General features: G+C 43.2%; 1 protein-coding gene across 18 annotated transcripts in view; it reads left to right on the top strand.

Moving 5' to 3' along the window:
* The window catches only part of LOC119213940 (regulating synaptic membrane exocytosis protein 1-like), a 62,285-nt gene that overhangs the window by 8,605 nt on the left and 32,006 nt on the right, over positions 1-21,674 (top strand). For 16 of the 18 annotated variants that reach the window (XM_062566597.1, XM_062566592.1, XM_062566591.1 and 13 more), the window contains exons 3-4: positions 8,724-8,925; positions 11,435-11,446. In XM_062566597.1, coding sequence (XP_062422581.1) covers positions 8,724-8,925; positions 11,435-11,446 — 214 coding nt within the window. Of the gene's footprint in view, positions 1-7,051; positions 7,200-8,723; positions 8,926-11,434; positions 11,447-21,674 lie in introns of those variants that run through there. The other 2 variants (XM_062566598.1, XM_062566590.1) reach the window with 2 other exon arrangements.

The raw sequence follows: 21,674 nt of genomic DNA, 5'->3' as shown, positions 1-21,674 counted from the left end.
CTACCCACTTAGCTCTGCTGTTGGCTCTGGTGCTCTCTCCATCTGTCCCTCTCTCTCTCTTTTTCCCTTCCTCTGTGTTTTATCTTTTAGTCCATCTATCTTTTTTTTTATATCTCGCCGCGAGCTCGCTTCTTAGTTTCTTTCCTTTATCTTCAGTCCTGTAAACTCATCTTAAACGAGATCCAAATATAGTCTTCCTGAGGTATTGTTCCGATTAAAAGTGTGTCTCTTTGTGTTTGCATGTTCCCTTGTGCACTCAAATAAATCAAGTGCGCGTGACAGAGCTTAGTGGGTTCTCAAGCACTCCATTTCTTTCCATTTGATGGTGATTGCTATCATACCGCAGCCACCGTGCTGTTGAAAATCCCCTCTAGCGCGAATGGCGACAGGGTTTGGAGCTTGAACCAACGCCGACTAGAGGTGGCGGATGCCTCAATTGTCCGTTTTGGCTTTTTGCAACCCGTGAAAGGAAGTGACCATATTTGGACTAAGGAGAAGTGATGAAAAGGCGTTGTGTATATTGTGCTGGTAGTTAGCCACACGGCCCCATGGTTATCTTGTGTAGGTGATGGAATGTGGACATTGGTTGCATTAGCTGAAGCAGTACTAAATCATCTGAGAAGTGGAGGCAATTTGTAATCTGACAATCTGACAACTTTTTTGCCACCACATGACTCGCCCCTTCATAACCATTGGAGGGAATGCTGATGGTTGTCTGATTGCCATGCGGCGCCCGGTGCCTTCAGGTTCATGAGTGGATTCCTTTACGCAGCTGATGTGCTGGGCTTCCACCGGTCCGTCATGCGTGCAGCAGCAAATGCTGGGCTCATTGCCTTCTAACTGTAGTGCATTGGGATCAATTATAAGGGGATTATAAGCACTGAACTTTTGGTAAACTATGAGCTGGTGAGCCTTATATTAAATTCTAAGAGAAGCACTGTGGTCTACCCCCAGAAGGTCTGAACTACAAACATTACGACAAACTGGCTTTGACTTTCAAGACTTAGTACAGAAATGTATCGTGTTTTTTGTATTTCTGGCCAATGCATTTCGCCTCAGCATTAAAATGAAGAATGTGTTTACCGTCGGAGAGACAGAGACAGAGACAGGGCCATTTATGACATCAGTTACTGAGAATCACACATTTCCTGATAGCGTGCCGCATTTCAAAGAAAGTATGAGCGGAATAACTCCAAAAAAGGAGCAAGGACGAGGGGTGAGGCACATCCAACCAGAAAGCAAGAGGAAGGGGGAGGTGACGAGGATGGAGGAGGGAATGAGGAGGCAGGAGGAAAGTACAGGAGACGCACAGGGGGCAGTTAATTCACACTCCATTAATTCACAACTGTCAGCTGCGGCATGAGTCATCAATTTTTGGTCTCTGTTGGGAGTTTCCCCCCCAAAAAACGATCTGCTATTTTTAGGATACATTATAACCAAAACTTTTATCCCCAATAAAAAAACATTACAAAAAAAAGGAAGGGAGAAAAAAATGTTATTAGAGCAATCGCTGTGTGTCTCCTCTCCAATAAGATGTAAATAGAGAGATGTAAAAGAGCAGGGCAATAATAGAGTGTGATATAAGGAAAGGACGGGAGGATGGGAGGAGGGATGGGGGAGGTGAGAGCACATCCGAGCAGCTCAGCATGGAGAGGACTCTGGCGGAAGTGAGGGCGAGGGGAGGGGAGGGGACGGAGGAGGAACAACAGAGCTTGGCACAAACAGAGACAACTAGAGGGCGAGAGATTCTCTCTGTCCCTGCTGCCATATGCTGAGCGGGCAGGCCACAGGAAGACACAATATATGCACTGAAAAGGCTAATTATATTGTAGAAAATAATCACATCCATCATAATCTTCATGCAAAGAAAGCACTTTCTATGAGCAGAATGAATGTTTTAACTATAATACTCAATTTTATTACTTTTGCTTTATTGAGCGTATACAAATATGTGACCGAATCGCTTGGTTAACTACAATGAATAACTAATCAAATGAATCTTAATGAAAGAAAAATCATGGTCAACCAAATATGATACAAATAACATGGACATGTGACAATGACTGAATAGGAAACACTACAAATGAAAACACTACACAGCATTTAGCAGCTAGACACAGAACCAACTAAAAAGGGGAGTGAATATTGGACTTGAATCAAGAGGTGACCAGCAGAGCCTTCACAGACTTTAAAGTATTATTCTACAGTCTCAGGTCTGTTTAATAAGGCCAACCACAATTCAGGCCAGATTTATAATCCTCGAAAGGTTCTTTTCTGCAAATAATACAGTGTTAGTGAATGTAGGTGGATCTCCTTTGCATGCAAACAAAAAATATTTCTCTATGCACACACACACACACACACACACACACACTCAATTGCTGCCGACTGGAAACCCATATCTAATTCTGGCATGCATTTACCTTCGAATTCAATTTCACAAATAGCATGAGAGGGAGGAATCTTTTTAATACTCGTCTATTATAGGACACCAAATGAGTTCCAATCAATCTTGTAGATGTCTCCCCTTTAGTAGACGCCTAAGTGTGTGTGTGTGTGTGTGTGGGTCTGTGTGAGGGGGGGTGGGGGGGGGGGGACTAGATTAAAAGACAGGACCACGAAGGTAAAGAGGATCCTTCGGGGAGAGACAGTTTTAAGAGAACAAGTTGGAGAGAATAAAAACGTTTTAACTGAACTCTCTCAACTGAACTGAGCAACAAGGGTCCGGGGTTAATTTAAAAAATAAGTACTCGGAGAACAAATGGGAACAAGACGGAGTGCTTAATTTCTAAATGGCCACAAGGTGATTTTATTCTGACACTGACTCATTGTTATTTGATTTATGTCGGCCTGCCATTTGAATATCGATCCAGGAACCAGGAGGAGTGACTCATAGCCTGAGTCACTACGCGGGAAAGAGTCGAAATTGGCTCCCAAACCCCAATCCGGATGCCCGTCTTGCTTTATGAAAGTCCGGAGACCGGGGGGAAGGTATCGAGCCAACGCTTGGCTCAGTAATGACGCTCAAGGACTGAAGGACTCAGCTCTTTTATCTGCTTTATTTTAGACACATCTACTTGTACGTCAAGCAGGGTCCTCAACTTTTTTTGGCAGTTGTTTAACTGGAGCTTTATGCTTTGAGTTTGGATTCAGAATGGGGGAGAATGGTCCAGATCCATTTTAGGAAAGGAAGCCTTGCATGCCCAAATAACCGAGGGGCTCGTTTGATCTGAGAATGAGTGGAGACGCCGTAAGGATTGCTGGTGAAAATCTGCAAATAACGTGCTCATTAAAACTGAATATTTGTTGAGTATTGGTTGGTTGGGTGTTCGGACGAATGGGTGGATAATAACAAGGTTGGTGTATTGCTGTATTTTTTTGTTTTTTGTTTTCATCAAATCCCCCAGGAAAAAGACAAACCAACAACATCTAAAAACACAAAACTATAGTTTCACGGGAAAAAAGAACAGTGGTCCCCGGAGAGCTGTGTTTTTTTTAAGCAAACACTTCTCATCCGAGGATTAACTAAGACCTGAGATTTATTAGTGGCTCTCAGGGGCCCCAACTTTGATCATTTACCGAGTTAATGGTGTGTTTGGTACCCGTGTGTTTTGCAGTAGGTTGCATGGCGAACAAGAAGCAGACCGTAGTGTACCTCAGCCGACCCGATGGGTAAAAAGCCAACCGCAGCCTTTCTGCTCATTTTGGTCGATTTGTTTGGCCACAGCTGTTGTCTATTGTCTATGTATGTGTGATTCCTTTAGGATGAGCTACAGTATTTGTGTCAATCAGTGTTATCCCGTACTTATGCAGGGCAATTGAATGTGCTTTACAGAACCAAAAATAAGTTTCATCAATGCGTCTTCGCATGTCCCTTTTTGCTTGATGCATCACATCATTTTTTCCAAAAACGTCGCCAATAAATGTATCGGTGGAACATACAAAGCCAACCTTCTTCCAACGCTGCCTGGTCTGCTGTCTGAGCAGGACTACGTTTTGTTACACACAGCACACAGGTAGAAAGGTCAGTGACCCACATGCACACCTTTTCAATGCCTCCTTCAAATTGTAGCAATCAGTGAGATAGAGAGATGAATTAATTTGCTGCAGCAACTGGGCTGCTGTTGCTGTTGCTTCATAGGGACATTGTTCAGGATTGCAGAGCACCTGCAAAATATCATGGTTAAAATCTTTAAAATGCCACCGAGGGATACCCCTTTGTTTGACCTTGGCAGGCAAAGGTCCAGGTGCTGTCCAGCTGTGTAACGTAATCTGTCACAGTGCTACGGAGTTAGTCAAGAGGCTCCTCCCTGTCTCTGCTCCAACCTCTGTCCTTTCTTTTTTTAATCCCTCGTCTTTGCTCTTCTTGCCCTTAAATTCTTCTTTGCAATACCTGGTCTCTTCGAGCTTTGTCAGTGACGTCAGAGCAAAGGGAAACGAGGTGTACGGCCATGAAAGAACCCCACTCAACTCCCCCCATCTGTGCCCGCCTGTGCGATCTGCTCCCACCAATAGTCCTTTTCGGAAGAATTGTCCGTCCGAAAAAGAAGTAAAGCTGCGGATAGACAGACACGTTCAAAACAAGCTTCAGCTCCATTTGATCCAAGGACGTCACCAGGGCCTTCTCAGAAAAGAAAAAAAAAATGTGAACATGAAGCAATCGGAAGGCCTGTTTTTTTAGGTGATGGCTCAGGTTGGTTAATCCGTCTAAAAAAGAAAATGTTTTATTTTTGGAGTGACCATGGAACAAGTGGGCACTCAATTCAGCAGCATATTTTTTTTCATATATTTTGTATGTTAATTAGATTTATTTTTCTAAAAAGCAGTTTGAGCCATTTTTATGGTAGCTAAACCTTTTCCAGGGTGAATCTGGCAAAGCTGTATGCTTCCAGAGTGGCTTCTCCAACACATGCATAGAGAATCTTTGTTGTCCAAACAGTATTTAAAACACACCAGTGGGCCTCAGTGCACTGGGTGGCATGTTCCTTTATTACCATGAACTCACACTGTAGTTCATTTGGACTCACTGCCGCTGGAGGAAATACTCACCAGAGCAACAAATGTGAATTAATACGCGTCGGAAAATAGCCCCCAACAAACCCACTTTTTAGTCCACTTTGCTAAAAAACTACAATGCCCAGCTGTTCTAGGCAATTACTGAACTTTTTTTTTAAAAGGAAAAAATGATACACATTATTGCGCCACGTACATTTCATCAGGCAGAAGGCTGCTTGGTTTCTGGCTACACAAGCTAAAGTACAACTTACTGCGGAAGCCCGGATGTACAAGCAGGGAGAAATTAGTTTGTTGGCCGCAATAAAAATATGGAATAATGCGTGTCTTTAGTTATCCGTATCTCATGAACATTGATACATCACTCAAATTAACTAAGTGTAAAACTATTTTTTTTCCAACGTCGGTTTAGGACTCTAAAAATATAACGTTTTCTCGCTTGGAGGTATTTGTTCAGTTAATCTAGGAAATGTTTAAAGGCTCCTCGGTACAGTAAATGGCTTTTCCAGAGGGATGTTTTACAGCTCTCTGATGTAATGTTATTTGCATATTCACAATAACAATGTACCTCTGCACAACAAAGAGCGCTCTCATATTGTTCAATCACATTGTTTAAAAAGAGAAAAGTTAGCAATAAGTAGTCAATTTAATAAAACTCCAAATGGAAATGTTTCCACTTTAATTCTGATAACTGTTTTTCTTTTAAAGCCTAGCTAAACGATGCAAAAGTGGAATTGTATTTGTGAGCTTAAGTGCGTTTCCATACGTGAAATGTGAAGTTTTTATGCTCCCTTTGCTTCAACGTTGTGTCTTACGTCATTTGAATATGGATATTTCCCTGCATTTCCTTAATGAGCTTGCTCTCTGTTTTCTCCGAACACCTCCCTCTGATCTCTCCCTCCCACCCCTCCCCTTGCTCCACCCCCTCCCCCCCTGTCTCCCTCTCATAATGATCTGCCAACCCTCTCCGTACATTTGATGTGTTAAAAATGTTTCTTTTTTTCTCACCTGTGAAAGGGAAACTGATGGCTTGTTGTGGTTGACTGATTTAATATATTTCCTGCTCCTGCTCTCATGTTAGCTACTATTTATTATGTACTACTTTGCCTCGAGACACACAGAAATACAGAAACACAAACAGACACACACAGTCTCATAACGCTGTAACACACTGAGTAAATGTTAAATTGTCTGTTGCATGGTTTCCATTGTAGGAGGACACCTGTATCCCCTCTGGTACGCCCTTTGGCATGTGATACTACGCCAACCGTTAACATTGGTTTAGGGAATTATTCCTGCTAATCTTTTTCAAGGGGTGGCATATGCTGCCAGGTTCGGTATTGAAGTGCACAAACTCTGTAGTGACCTCCGAGATGAAATAAGGATTAGAATCAACATCAAAAGACTGTCGGTGGCGCTTGCTGGCCACGCCGGCCTTCTTCTGAGCCGGCTGTGCTTGTGGATTCCATGCAAAGTCAATGCAGAGACGCAAATGGTTTGCGAGCGCAAACAATTTGTTGTGCGAGATGAAATATTTCCAGTTTGGCGGAAAATTCCCCTGACGCTGTCTTGATGAAGCCAATAGCGTTGAGACTGCCGCTGTGGTTTGAAAGCAAAACGAGCACTAGCGGTAGCATTGATCAATAAACATGTGACCAATCACAGTGGCTCTACTGTATGTGGTTACAACTTGCTGAGCTGTGAATGGAGACCGGGGGTTTGGGCTGATGTAGTGAGAGCCATGGATCAGGAAGTGAATCCTGCAGTGCTGCAGCAGCAGGTGACCCCGCTGTGACCTTTTAGCTATTGCTCCCAGGAAGTGCGCATGTGTGCACTTGTCATCCTCGGTGTGTGTGTGTGTGTGTGCGCGCGTGCACGTGTAAGTCAGTGTGCAAATGTGTGGATGAACGAAGATGCTGTGTGTGTGTGTGTGTGTGTGTGTGTGTGGTTAGGTAGAGTTTCACCCACCGGGTCATGGAGTCTCTGAAGGCTTTTTCTTCAAGCCATATTTAGGGAAACAGTTTGTCCTGTTACATGCGATGAAACAACGGTGATTTATCTCTCAAACCACTGGATGTGTGACTTGCTATATTTTTCTTTTTTGGGGGTTCTCGACTGCTGGGATTTGTAGTTGTTTAAACATCTGGGCCGATGGGGGAGGAAGCCTCACCGCTGACTCCCAGTCTGTAAGTACTGCAGCCAAAAGCAAATGATGCGGAAGGCTTTGGACGTCATATCAGGTTGAATGCTCTTTGATTGATGGAGAGCTGTGTCAGCTCAACATTTTGAAGACATTTTGTATCCCTGTGCTTGTTCTATTCAGGATTTCACACTCTGTGCCTTTTGTACAATGCCCAACACATATTTGGTGCTGTGTCTAAGTTTACTCTCATATAATTCCATCACTTTTGTCACCTTTAACTTTGATTCTAAATGATGTGTTGGGGAAAAGGGCAAACGTGGTGAAAGGTGCAGTTTTACTTTCATGGCCACAATGAAAATGTTTAATCTCTCATGCACAACAAACCGATAAAGAATTGTCCTCTCCCTACTATCCATCCTTCCATTATCATTTCCTTGGCTTTCTGTTTCCCTCCTCCCCTCCCTCCTCTATTCTACTCCCTAATTGTTCATTTTTGCCTCCTCTTTTTTGGCCCCTCTCCCTCCCTGCTCTTATCCTTTTGCCATCTAATTTTGTCTCCTTGCTTCTCCCCTATACCCTTAACCTACCCCGTACCCTTTTTCTTGTCAACCCTTCCTCTCCATTTTCCACATCTCCTTTTTTCCCCCTCCTTCCTTCTCGTCTCTTTGTGTTTCCTTTTGCCTCCCTCTCACTTGGCACCTCTTTCACTGTTTCTCACCTCCTCTACTCTCCAATTGCTTATTTTCTTCCACTCAGTTTTTGCTCTTTATTTGCACAAATGTTAATGTCACATTGTTGGCTCAGTTTAGTTTTATGTAAGTGAGTTGTTACAAGAAAGAAAAAAAAATTGTGAGATTAAAAACGGCACACTATCCTTCATAAACAGATAAAATGATAAATGATTTAAAAGCAAATCCATAAAAAATGCATTTAGTAGATATGTAAGGAAATTGACCTTTTCTATACGCCGTGTGGTATTCATGTGCCCCCTCAGGGTGAATAGTATATTACCTTTGCCAATCACCCTTACTTTTTTATTTTGTTTCAAACTCAAATGTCCAACACTTCTTATTCCTACAACCAAACACATGCTGAGGAAATGGTCCTTCAGTTTAGATGTACTTTGTGTTTAATGCTAAATACAGTAGGTACTATTTGCACGCCAACAACATAATATCAGCATGTCAACATCATCTTTGTGAGCGTGTTAGCATGTGGACATCAACAGTTCTCTCCAACCATGGCTATACCTCATATGGACAATAGCATGTTGATAGGGAACACATCAAAATAACACCCACAACCGTAATGTTTTATTGTTAACTCACGCAGTCGCACAAATCATTGGTCGATTGAGATGTCTCGAGTCCAGAAGCCGTTTTTTATGCATGACTTATTGCAAAGGAATTTAAGAAACCCTCTCTGATTAACACAATATTTAAAGCAGTGCTTTTGAATGATTCTTCTTAAAGAACCTACATTTAAAGATACCTGAATAACATGAACCAGTTGATTAGGTTGACTGTCAAAGCCTTCATGTTTCCCTCCTGTTTCATTTCATTTTCAGAGGAATCCAGCAGCAGTTGTCCAGCTACAGGGAGACGGTGGTCCGACAGGCCACGGTAGCGGCAGGTCACCGGGACGACGCACCCACCTGCGGCATTTGCCACAAGACCAAGTTTGCAGACGGCTGTGGGAACCTGTGCTCGTACTGCCAGACCAAGTTCTGCGCCCGCTGCGGGGGCCGCGTGTCGCTACGATCCAACACGGTAAGAGCGGCCTGGGGGGCCGGGAGGATTGATGGACCACTGTTTAGCAAGATTTCATACGTATCTCAGAGAATGTAAAATGATCATGTTATTTGTCATGTTATCATGTCATTCTGATCGAGCCTTTCGGTCAGCTAATGTTTCCTGTGGATTGAGTGGCATCACAGGAGAGACCACTCCATCAGGATAGAAGGGTTTTTACCATAGAAGGCCATGGAAGGCATTTTATTTGAATAGCACATTTCAACAATGAAGTGCTTCACGCAAAAACGTTAAAAACATCCCAACATAAAGCAAGGAGATCTAAAAACAGATAAGAAAATGTATTGAAACAAACGAAAAACATTAAAAAGAGAAAAAGACCCAATAGAATAAAATGCTGGTAGTACCAAAATTCCTAAATTGTCAATTAATGGCAGCAGTAAAATGAAAAAGTCTTTAATTTGGATTTAAAGGAGGAACTCAGCAGACCTGCAGCTTTCTGGGACTTTGTTCCAGATCCTTGAAGCAGGTTATCAGACAAATCAAAAGTGTATCCGGATACAATAATGAATAACTTGTCTTTTAAAAATAAATAAATCTTTATACTGTCCATTAACCTGTAATCAGTAGGATTACATTTTTTAAATTTATTTTTGATTATGATTTACAGGGTTATTTGTTGATTTATTACATCATGATAAATATTGCATCTAAATTCTTCATTTATACATTTTAAACAGTTACGCCAAATTTCTCCTGCAAATTCACACTATACTATGCCAAAAGATTGTCCCTTAAACAAACAAAAAGTTTTGCAGGGCAGCACGAGTTCACAAACACTGCCAACATACACACACAGCACATGGAGCTGTGTGGGATCAGGCTGTGGCAGGGCGGCAGGTGTTGGTACTTAGGCGGAGGTGATGAGCCGTGGCACATGTCTTTATGTGTGCATTAAAGTGCCTTGGATGTGTGTGTGTGTGTGTGTACGTTATTGACACCCATGCTGTGGGTTTTACCGCGTGTTTCCGCGTGCCTCCACTCATGTGTGTGACTGTGATTCGTGCTGGGATTTTGTGTGTGTGTGTGTGTTTGTGTGTGTGACCCATGCAGGAGCTGGGAAAGGTTAATTGGGCATTAGACTGGGTTGTGGACCGTTGGGGGTGGTCTCCCACCCTGTCTCCGTCTCCCTGGGGTTCCGGAGGTGCCCTATACACACACAGTGGGGTGTAGGTGCTTGTGCGTTGGTATCAGGGGAGCCGAGTCTTCCTCTGGAATAAGTGACGTCTCCTCCCCCCCCCCCCTCCCCCTCCTCCCCCTCCTCCCTTTGCCTACATCACCGGCGTGGCATTTAATGACCTCACGCTTGAAAAAACCCACCCGCTCAATAGTACGTCCTAATTAGTGCCTGACATGGGGAGAGTTCAGCTGTGGGGTCCTGTGTGTAGGGTTGGGTACCGAGAACCGGTACCAATACAGCACCGGTTCCTACACCACTGGTACCTGCCGAAACCCAACGCAGATTTCGGTGCTTGCTTTCGGTTCCTGAGCCGTTTGAAAAACGTGATTTACACACTGTGATGACAGCGTCCTCGCAGCAGCTAACGATAGCCTAGCTAGCCATCTACCTTCTGTTTCTATTTATTTATTTGGTTGACATAGCATCATGTTTCTATGCCAACCAACCCTTACACAGCTTTTATTTTTATAAAGTGGAAATAAGTCACTTTTAAAGCTGGTTAGCCGGTTAATCACGTTATTTCCTTCCTCCAAATCAGTGGTGAAGAACACAGCGAGCAGATGTCAGGAGTTGAGTTATTAACCAAAATCATGACGGTGTGGTAACTGCCTACCAAATGAATCAGAGCTTACACGAGCTACACTAAGTTACTATATAGTTGGAACTGACAAAAATGAAGCATTGCAAAGGCACTGGTGCTCCATTACACTGAGGTCCCCCCCCCCCCCCCCCCCCATTGTTCTTCAGTCCGGGTCAATTGTTTTCACAAATGTTAACAAAGTCTATTTTTCCTACCCCAAATTCATCACAAGTAGCTCAATTGGGCAGAAACAAGCACAACCTGGCAACACTGTTACTGACAACGTTTACATTAGCTCAGCTCTCTGCTAATATCAAACACAAGAAAGGACGTGAAATTCCAGCAGTGTCGCTCATTTTTACGTCCCTGAAAAAAATAAGATATCATTCTCCAGAATTGTATATTATTTTTTCTAATGATGTTTGACTTTCCAGAGACTCTGATTCAAACCTTGTGTCAGTTAATGTATTCAGTTTTGTATGCAAAAGGATTTATTGCAACATTTCAACTCAAATCTGGCTCAAAAGAGTGTCAGCATATTATTCTCTTTTCCGTGAGTGTAACCTTCTTGGAAAGTGAAATATTGGTGTTACAGTGTTTGTTGCTGTTAGCGCTGTAGGATCATTGCCATGCTTTCAGATATCATCTTTGCTCACATTCTCTCTGTCTTTCTTTTCATTATACATGGATGGCTGACTTGGCTGCAGGAGGACAAAGTGGTGAGTGTCTATTTGTGTGTGTCTTCTCTGGACTACATAACTCTGCCTGCAACCTTAAAGACAACCCATCTTAATGGGTTCAGACAGTATGTATGTACCCGTCAGCCTGTCTGTGTGTCTGTTAATACCACCGCAGCAGTAGTGGTAGTAAAGTAGTATCCGGAAAACCTAGTTATATTTCAGCTAAATCATCATGATTAAAACAATCTGTTCATTACTTGTTTTCCATACCTACTCATATTCCCTAATCATCACCCAGCCACCCAGAAACTTGGACCTACGATGTAGATGAAAAAGACAAAATACAATATATATCATATTTTGGCCAAGCGGAGTAACTATCTGGGGTTTTGGCATCACTGTGAGGTTACCTAGCAACCAGCACATAGTCCTTCGGAAGTGCTATTTCTAATAACTAATGAACCAGTATCTAAAAATATCAAACTATTGCTGTGCTTGGTCCTTGAACCTATCAAACCCAGATCCAAGCGCCCATGCAACTCGTAAACCTATTTCGTTGCCTCAGCGAGAGGAGCCCAGTCCACCTTGGACCTGCACCCTTAACCGTCCTTTTCTTCGGGTTGGTGACACATCTGCCATTAAACGCGTGTCGGCATGCTCCGAAGCTGTAGAGAAAACGTCCTCTGTTGCGTGGCCTGGTAAAACAGCAGTTGGCCAGAATCATCCTAAACGGGTTTAGAACCTTACTTGGCCTTGGCTGCCTTCCCTCAGCGAAGCTGCCAAACCGGCACTTTGATGATAGTTGGCTGGGCTTGAACTCCACGGCTATCCAAGAGTGCTTTGGTGTCCTGTACATAGCGGGCTCACTCTCCGACTAAAGCTCCGTACAGCAATCACTGGCTCGGAGGAAGCTTTTGGCAGAACGGAGGCCTTATGTAGGGCTGGCCGCATAGCTGCAAATGGATTCATTTAATTACTTGGGGATTGATTAATCTTTCCTGGCACCGTGCTCTGAAAATGCAAAGTTACTCTGCCCACTCTTTCCACTCTGTTCAAACGAAATACCCAAATTAAAGAGAAAGGGTTGGCGCGGATGTTCCAGGGGTCCTTGAAGGAGTTCTAGGTGATTCTCAATAAAGTGATTTTACACTGTGTTTTTGTGGGATTTTAAGGCCAGTCCATGGGAATATGTAGCACACGAAGGTATAATGTAACTTTTATTTTACATTTATTTGACGTCACAATGTCCACTTCTTATTTAGATTCATCTGTAGCCCTTCCGAACGTGGAAAGTATAGCTGTTGCTTAAATTGTTAGTGATTTCTTTCTCATACATTAAATCCATGTCATCAATTTATTTCTTTAATACGTTAATGTAGTTTCACACCTCCTGTGCTTCTATTGCTACAGCCACGTCATTAGCCTTGACTAATTAGCATGTTTGGCTTAAACAATTAAATGTAAAAGTAATTTTTCCAAAATATCATACTTCTCAAGACGCATGGAGTTAACAATAAAACAAACCGCCCAAAGTAATGTTCTGTGGCTGGAATTGCTATTAGTTGCTTCATTTAAACTACTATTTATTTTACTCACATCATTTTTCACATTTTGTGCACTCAATGACCTGCGAGGAGTCTGCTGTCTTGCTTTCAAGAGAACATCTGTGAAAGCCAATGATAAGGAGATAAATCGAGTTGTAATAAGCATAATGCAATACAGTGTGTGGCGCATGCAGCCTTGTGTGTGGTGCTAATGATATTCGGGGCTCATTATCAGCTGTGATGGCTGAGCTCTCGTGGAGAGATGAGTGTGTGTTGTTGCTCTGGAGCCAAGCGTTTCTCACAGATACGGACACGTTTGAAGTCCTGATTCCTCTTCTCACGGGAGACTCAGGAGTGTTGTGTGTTTCTTTTTCGCACACGCACACTACCACCTCTCCTCTCTCTAATTGTAATGTCCAGGGATGTATTTTTGTAGGGGTTCTGTGCTTTTATGTATCCATAACTCACACTGCTCCACTGTTTTTTAGACCGGACTTTCAAGAAACATGTAAATTTAATAATATATTACGAAAACCTATTTTCATTTGGTATTTCTTAAGTTCAGCACAAGACACGAGACCGTTCCAAACAGGTTCTTCATGGAGTATAAAGTAGTGGTGGTAGTGGAGTGTTACAGTGGTTTTCTCTGTATTAAGTAACTGAAAACAGGCACTTCGATCCAACTTGGCATAATAACTGAATACAAAAACAACATCAACAAGCAAGCAAAAAAACAAACCATGTGTGTAACGCTGGTTACATGCAACCTCTCCGTCGGCAAACTATAGGCAGCGCATGTAATGGTACACCTCTTCTGAGGAACGTCTTCCCAGTTAGTCACAGGTGACTCGCCGGGTTCGTTCATCACACGTCTCCTTGCCATCATGTAAACGAATATCGTTGTGTGTCACAGCTTTCCCGCGGGGGAGGGGGGGGGCGTTTATGAGCTCAGAGTCTGTGTCACGCTTGCGTAGGTGAGCTCCAAAGCATCGCAGAGTGCCACACTCAGTGGCTTTTCTCTGGGTCATGAGAGCACTGTGCTGTTGGACGAAGGGACGACCGGGATGGAAGTTTGACGCGGCTCCGTGTGCTTTGATACCGTGACCGTCCTGCAGCTTGAGAGAAACGGGCTCGGCAATGAAAACCATACGGGGAAAAACTTACCATGTGCAAATATATATCTATTGACCCAAAGCCTACATGGAATCATGGCTTTGTGTCAGACTGCAGTGCTCTAGAAAAAGCCTGAACAATGTGTCATCTGCTGTTAACGCCACAGCGCCTCATGATTACTATTGATCGCCGGTCTGCGTCCGTCTCCACGTCCATCTCTCACTGACTGGTCTTAAGGGGGCCATCTCTCTCCTTGTTGTTGCAGTGAACACTCTCTTATGAAAGTAGGCTGACACACACACACACACACACACACGCACACATCTTTCCTGGAATGATGTTTGCCTGAACAGGCCTGTACACCCTACAAGAACGTGTTGTTGTGCTGACATCCTCTGATGTGCAGCGCCATTTACACACTGTTACAAGGAAGACACATGCTCAAATGTATTGTTTGCTGAGCACTACATGTTCCATTTTATTAAACAGGCTGTTCTCATACAGTATTCCTCCAGGAGACCTTGTAAAACAAGAAATGAACGTTGATTTATTACTCACTGTGCTTCTGTAGTTATTTTTTCCTGTACCTAACCGAGTGGTTCACAATCTTTTCCTGTGCCTTACTAGGTCGAAAATAGAGGAGTTTAACGCTGAAAAACAGTCATGTAACAAAAAGTGTTGGTGTGAAATGCATGAAAAAAACATTAGTTGAACTAAAAGTAACAAAAGAACAATGTCATCAGCATCAATGCACACCTTTCATTTAAAAAGTTTTGGCAATTTAAAGTTGGAACCGAAAAGCGTTTTTCTCTATGTAAACGTAATCTCAAAGTAATTGTCACTGACTGAGTAAGCCTCACTTTCTCTCTGCAATTCTGTCTGAAACCAGGCGCAATCTACCAAAACAGTTCATAATTATTCAACCCCAATTGGGTAGTAGGCTTATTAGCAAATTATATATTTTTTTCAGCTGTTTATCCAAAATTCAACACGAAATGCTACATTCAATCACTACTGCAGTTTTGATGATTCAACCCCTTCATGACAAGCAGTTAGTAGAGCACCCTTTGAAACGATTCAACCCCCTGTCTCAGGCCCACCTGGTGCTACTAATCAAGGGCTTCATTAGTTCGGGTGTGCTTAAGAAGGAACCCCCTCGAGTGGCTGCAAAACACCTGCACCAGGACTTGGTGGCAGCAGGCACTGAGGTTTCAGGTTGCACAGTAGGGCGCATCCTAACTCAAGGGTTCCATGACTCCACTACTGACCCCAAAGCACAAGAAAAGTCAGCTTCAATATGCTGAAAACTTTATCAAAAAGCCACCAAACTCTGGGTGTTCTGTTCTGTGGAGCGCTGATTTTTCAGGCCTATGGACCAGCGGAAGAAGAATGAAGCATAAGCAAAGAAACAGTGAACACTGGCTACAGTGAGGCATGGCGGTGGCTCAGCGATGCTCTCGGTCTGCTTTGCGATGGATTTAGTCACGTATCAGGAAATCTTCATTCCCTCTGTGATGAAGCTGAGCCTTGGGCGTCATTGGACCGTCCTACAGGACAATGATCCCAATCGTGCCTCAAAGTCCACCAAGACTTGGTTTGAGAAGAAGAAATGGAAGATTCTAGAGTGACCGTCACAGTCGCCTGACTTGAACCCCAGCAAAAATCTTGCTGTGGAGTTTGAAGAAGGCGGTTGCAAAACGTCCACCCAAGAATATTACTGAACTGGAGGCCATCGGCCATCGGAAGTGGGCTGAGATTCCTGCCAGCAGCTGGTTTTTGGCTGTGCATCAAGCTTGCAGCAGGTCATTACAGAAAAAGGGTTTTCTACGAAGTACTGAAGATGCTTGTCGTGAACAAGTTAAATCATTTTGAGACTGCAGTAGTCTCAATACTCAAAGTATCATTTTGTGTCGAATTTGGATTAAAAACCCTTGTAATATTTTCATTGAACTACTTAAGCAGTTCTTGTGTGATGTATTTATTGCAAACGGGCTGAGAAATTGTGTATGTTGCCAATAAACCAAATGCAATGCAGTGCAATGGGGGTTTAATCATTTTGATTGCAGTTTTTTGCCTTACTAACCCAACATGCGGAAACGTCGGACTACCTAATTAACTTGGGAAGAAAACGCAGTGTTTCCTGTAAAAAAGAAAGCGATCTGAATGTCGACTGTGGCTGTGATTCAAATACAAATTTTGATATTTCACCAAAAGAAATAAAAATAAGTGGACAAGGTATGTTTGCCTCAACTGGTTTGGAGCGACTAACTTGGGGACACAATTTGCTTAAAAGGCGGCCGAATTGTCCCTTTATTGCTGTGATCCACCAGTAAACAATAGACGACGTCTGCTTAGCTACTATCTTACCAAACTACCATTGGAAAATGGATAGTGATAGAAACATACATTATATTGATGCCGGAAAACAACAAATCAGCGACATTTGCTGCATCAGAATTTTTTCAACATTTATTAATCATTAATCATCTCAGACAGTCGGAAATCTGCTCATGCGAGAAACTGAGGGAAGGGGCAGGAGACGCCTGTTTCCACTTTAAATGCCTTAACTTAAGGATCCATTTAAAGTGAAATAGACCATAATGAAAGGTACTATACGTCCACTTGTTACGTACAGTAACAAGTGGACGTAGTACGTACCCACATATAGGTCCCCCCAGCAAATAGTGTTTGGTGTCTTTGCCAACTGTGTGATCCCCGTTATTTAAAGAGCCTGCTCTGGTTATTACAATACTTTATGTGTCAGTCATAACTCAATAGTTATCTTGGTGTCAGTTCTTTTCTATTTTTTTGACAAATAAAGGTCAAGAAATGTCTTCAGCTAGTTTTAAAACTCAGGCAGGCGTCACATTGCCATGTGCTATATTTGTTAACTAGAGCCATTCAGTGGCGGAAAAGGGTAAGTGCAGTAATACGAAAACCCACAGTCACCACATCCATGGGTGTTCATAATGTCTTTTTCTTGTTACCTGTGTGTGTGTGTTTTGGTGAGAGAAAGTGTGTGTCGCCCATCATGCTTTGTGCCTGCTTGTAGGACTGGCGTTCCACGTGTTACTATACAAACCCATCGCACTTGGGCGTCTGCAGACGCTCCGATTTGTGTGGAGACCTGTGCGGGTGCATCTGAGTGGGCACTGCGCACATGTGTGTGAGGGAGTGTGTGTGTATTTGTATATTTTACTGCGGGTGCTGTGCTGATATAGCACCTCATTAGCTGATGTGGACACTAATCTCCTTTGTGGCTGTCTTTCATCCTTAGCGCAGGATTTATAAACGTCCCTCGGATGCGGCGCCCGCCCTCACGCGCCGCCGCTGCCATACGTCTGGCTGTCGTCAGCTGACGCTGTACTTCCCGGGGCCCGCCTCCCGCCCACCTGCCGCTTTTGGGTAAACGCGGTCACACCTGTTTGGGCGGCGTGCTACACGAGTGTTGTACCACTGTGTGTCGGTGGGACGTGCTTTGGTCTACTCTGTGACTGACAGAGTGACAACACTTATTGTTTTTAACAACCTCAAAACCCCTTTAGTGATGTTTTCGAGAGATGTTTGCGTATAGTGTGTAATTTAGACCAACCGCATGGAAGGTTTTGTAGGTTTTCTCACTACCTTTCATAGGGTTCCCCCCTGTTTCATTAAAATGTTCCAGTCTCTTAAAAAACACGAAAAGTTGTCTAAGGATAAATACTGAATGTTCTAGAAAATCTTGTTACGTCACAGAGAGGGATTTTTAACATTCTCCCACTTTCCTCCAAACTCCACCAGCGATGGATTTTTCATTGTTACGCTGCATCACATGCACCCAAAAGCACTGCATAGGCCCTACACATGAGCAGTTACAGGAGGATAATCACTCGGGCTCCTCGACAGACGTGAATAGACACGAGCACAGATGGAAACACACACACACACACAAAGGCAGATGCAGCAGGACCCAAAAAAAACAAACACACACACAGGGGTTTGGTGTCCTAGTTTCCATCTGTGGAGAAGCTATTCTCTCCCTCTGCTCTCTTCTTCACTCACTAACTAATCTCAGGGGGGTGGGGGGGGTCTTTCTGTGGTCATGTGACACACATGTGTGTATGTCTGGATCAGAACAGGCGTTTGTATCTGTGTTGCATTGCTGCTCATGTGCATATATATTGTATATATGGTTTTGTGGGGGTATAAGCACAAGTTGCCTTTAAGTTTATGTTGTCCTGTGTGTGTGTGTTTTAGTGTGTTTGTGGGGAGGGGGAGGGAAAAGGGAGTAATAACAATAATGGATTTAATACAGTAATATGGATAATAAAAGCATTAATGGTATCAGCAATAGTAAAGATGAAGTGTCTAGTAACAATAGTCATTGTGGCAGTAGGCTTCAGCGGGTCCAGATATATCCTCCATCCATGGAACCCTGCTGGGCCACAGAGCTCAAAGACTGCAGGGAAGAAGCAAGGTCAATAATGAGTGTTTATGCAATAGTAATAGTAATGTGATTGTACACCAATGTTAGTAGCAGTAGGTGTTACATAAGATAATAGTTACAGCAGTAATATGATATTTTTTCTTAGTTAAGATAACCCAAGATCCTTGTCTCTGCTCTGTGCAATTCCCTCTAGATACAATGAACAGTTACAACATCTGTTAAAAATGCCATAAATCCAAAGGGTATATTAAACCATGAAGCTATTACTGAATACCACACACTTACGATATGGATCATATTAATCAATGGTCAAAAGTACAACACATATATAATGAAGGAAATATTTTGGATGATTAAAAGCATAGGATTTGAAGAGAGTGAGCTGTCCGCTGCAGGTTAGCCACATTCTCTGAGCTACACCCACTGCCCATCCTCATGGGGTGAAAGGTCAAGCAGCGTGTGCACAGCGGACAGGTTCACAAAATACTCCTCGCACTTGATCTTCAAACGACAAGAAATACGCCTGGATCCTTCTGGATAAAGTGAAGGTTGTTGGTAAAAACGGTAGCAACTGTCCAATATCATATTGGTTAAAGCAGATAACTAACCTTACGTTGACTTAAGGTTAATAGGATGTAACGTTAGTTATGTCTTATTATCATTGGGTGGTAACATTAACAATAAACATTTATAATGTAGTGGAGTAGTGGAGTGCTACTAAGGGCTTTCCATTCACTTCATAACCTGAAGGATAGATTACACTAACGTTACTTATGGAAAAAGTCTAAAGAACAAAAATGATTGGTTACCTCTATCCTTCTGAGGTTCCACTACACATTTTACTTAATTATTCTCGATTTTTCTAATGAATTTAAAACATTTTCAGATGTCTGTCACATGGCTCTTATTGTAGCAGCATAAATAGAAGACTCCTATTGCACCTCCACTGCGAGAAATATCCCTGCCTGTTCACTTTGTGTGTGTGTGTGTAGTTTCCGTCAAGAGGTGAAGGATCCTTCATATCCAAACAATGATAGATGGTGGTTTTCTGATCCTTCTTCTCATGTGGATCTGCTTCCATCCCCTTCTGCCTCGTTTTCATGCCCTGCATCACCCTGGTCACCCCCACAACGAGCTCCGAGGACCTGGTCTGGGTGGCGGCGAGCCGGGGCAACCGCTCCGTCTTCATCCCTACAAGCCCAGAAGAGACCGTTTACCTTTTACCAGGCGGCGCAGCTGCTGCCACAATTGTCACCAACGAAAATACAGGCCAACATTTACAACATTGTGGGAGCACCTTCCTGCGGTCATCCAGCCTACCAAGTGGTACCAGGTGGTTGGAAGCATGCAGTGCAGCCACCGCAGAGGCCAGCGGAGACACCAGATGACATCCTGGATGTGCCAAAGCTGCCAGGTGCCTCTGTGTCTAATGGCGTACAGGAACTGCTACGCCGAGTGGCACGGTCAGAGGTGTTGAGCCCCCGTGACCTCTCTGGGAGGAAAGGCATCGAAAGCGTACGTTATCAGGGCTGGGAAAAATCTTTAAAAGTTGCACTTTTTTTCCCCTTACATTTGAGAAAACTCTCTTATGTGGCTTAATGCTTACCTTTTTGTTTTTGAGCTTTATTGTCGTGGCGATTGCTGCGAAACAAACACGTTCTTGCTGTCTGTTTTGTGTAACTGCAGCGTCTCAGGATGAAAACACTCCCTGTGTTGTTGAAGCAGTTCAAACTTTCAAATTGTGGTAAAGGAATTAACACACCTGTGGCTTGCGTTTTGTTGATTTTGGTTAGATTTCCTTTGCATCCAGGAAACTACCTGCAGCGTGGAGAATGATTAATGCCCTTCTCCCTGTAACAATCCACAAGTCATAGCTTTTTATTGTTTCAGTGGTGAGTTGACCACATGTGTTACTTGGGTTATTTAGTAACAGTTCTGAAGTAGCCAGAAGGACAGGGTCAGCGTACAGCATGGAATTAGAAGTTTGTTTCTACAGTATGTGTACATGCCACTAAAATTAAAAAATTGTGCTTTCTGGATTTCAAAGGAAATTTACTTAATAAAGGTCATAAAAATCATTTAGAATGCCTGCACTGGTTGTTCAATGCACTGATAAAAACGTTCTTTTTTAAATGTTGTAGCTGGAGCTTACTCAAAATCACTGCTGCTACTTAAATACTCTGCAGCAATTCAAATAATTGTTTTTTATAGTTTCGACCATTTATCAAGCAAGCTAGTCAAACAAAGAATGACTCCAGTTTTTCAAAGACTTTTGAAGATGAAGCGTCATGGCTTTTCTGGTTTCTATATGATTGTAAATATTAGGGACTGTTGAACAAAACTACTCATTTTAACAACTCTGGGAACTTCTGATGGTCATTTATCAAGCACTTAATCTAAGAAAAGGATTTCTTGTTGCAGCCCTTTTTTTAATACAGCACTGTTGTGCCGATTGTATTTGGAGGGAGTAAAACTGAAAAATATGGAGTAAATTGTTTTATAAAAGAAACGCAATTAATAAAATGTTTGTTTCGCTGACAGCATTTTGAATACGGTTAGATGAAATACCAAAAATAAACTATGGAACTACAATAGGATTTCCCGAAGGGTGCATTCAAAGTCCTCCCTTCTTTTACTGTTCATGTCCGCACAAGAAGAGGAGCCCAGCTGGGTCCATTCGGTGGCCCCGTCCACAAAATCACAGATTGGTGGCTGTTTTCACCAAAGCTATATTGTCCCACATTAGGCGGTGTTTTGCTTTCTTTGCTGTGTGCGTGTGTGTGTGTGTGTGTGTGTTTGTGTTTGTGTTGAGCACGCTCTCTCTCCCTGGCGGTGCCCGGGTGTTTGGCGGGATAAATATAGCCGCGTTGGTGTAAAGCTGTTTTTCTCCTCGGCTTTTGTAGCTTTAATCAAAAGCAATCTGGAGGAGGGAGAAGTGAAGGGGGGGAAGGGGAGGGGGGGGGGGGGGTGAGGCGTACGCAAGATGAGGGGAAAGGGGTGGCCGATGCCAGAGTGTTTTATTTTAGCTCTCTTTTAAAGAGTCATCAGGGAGTGTTCAGGAGTAATGAGAACCCTGGTGGCTGGAAGAGGGGGACCGGCACTAACCTCCTCGGCCCCATCCTCTCTTTTATTTCCCGCCCAGCCCCTGACCCCCCCCCCCCCCCCCCCCCCCCCTTCCCATCAA

This window comes from Pungitius pungitius, chromosome 13 (genome assembly GCF_949316345.1).
Source record: "Pungitius pungitius chromosome 13, fPunPun2.1, whole genome shotgun sequence".
NCBI lineage: Eukaryota > Metazoa > Chordata > Actinopteri > Perciformes > Gasterosteidae > Pungitius > Pungitius pungitius.
This window is presented reverse-complemented; position numbering and strand designations above follow the sequence as displayed.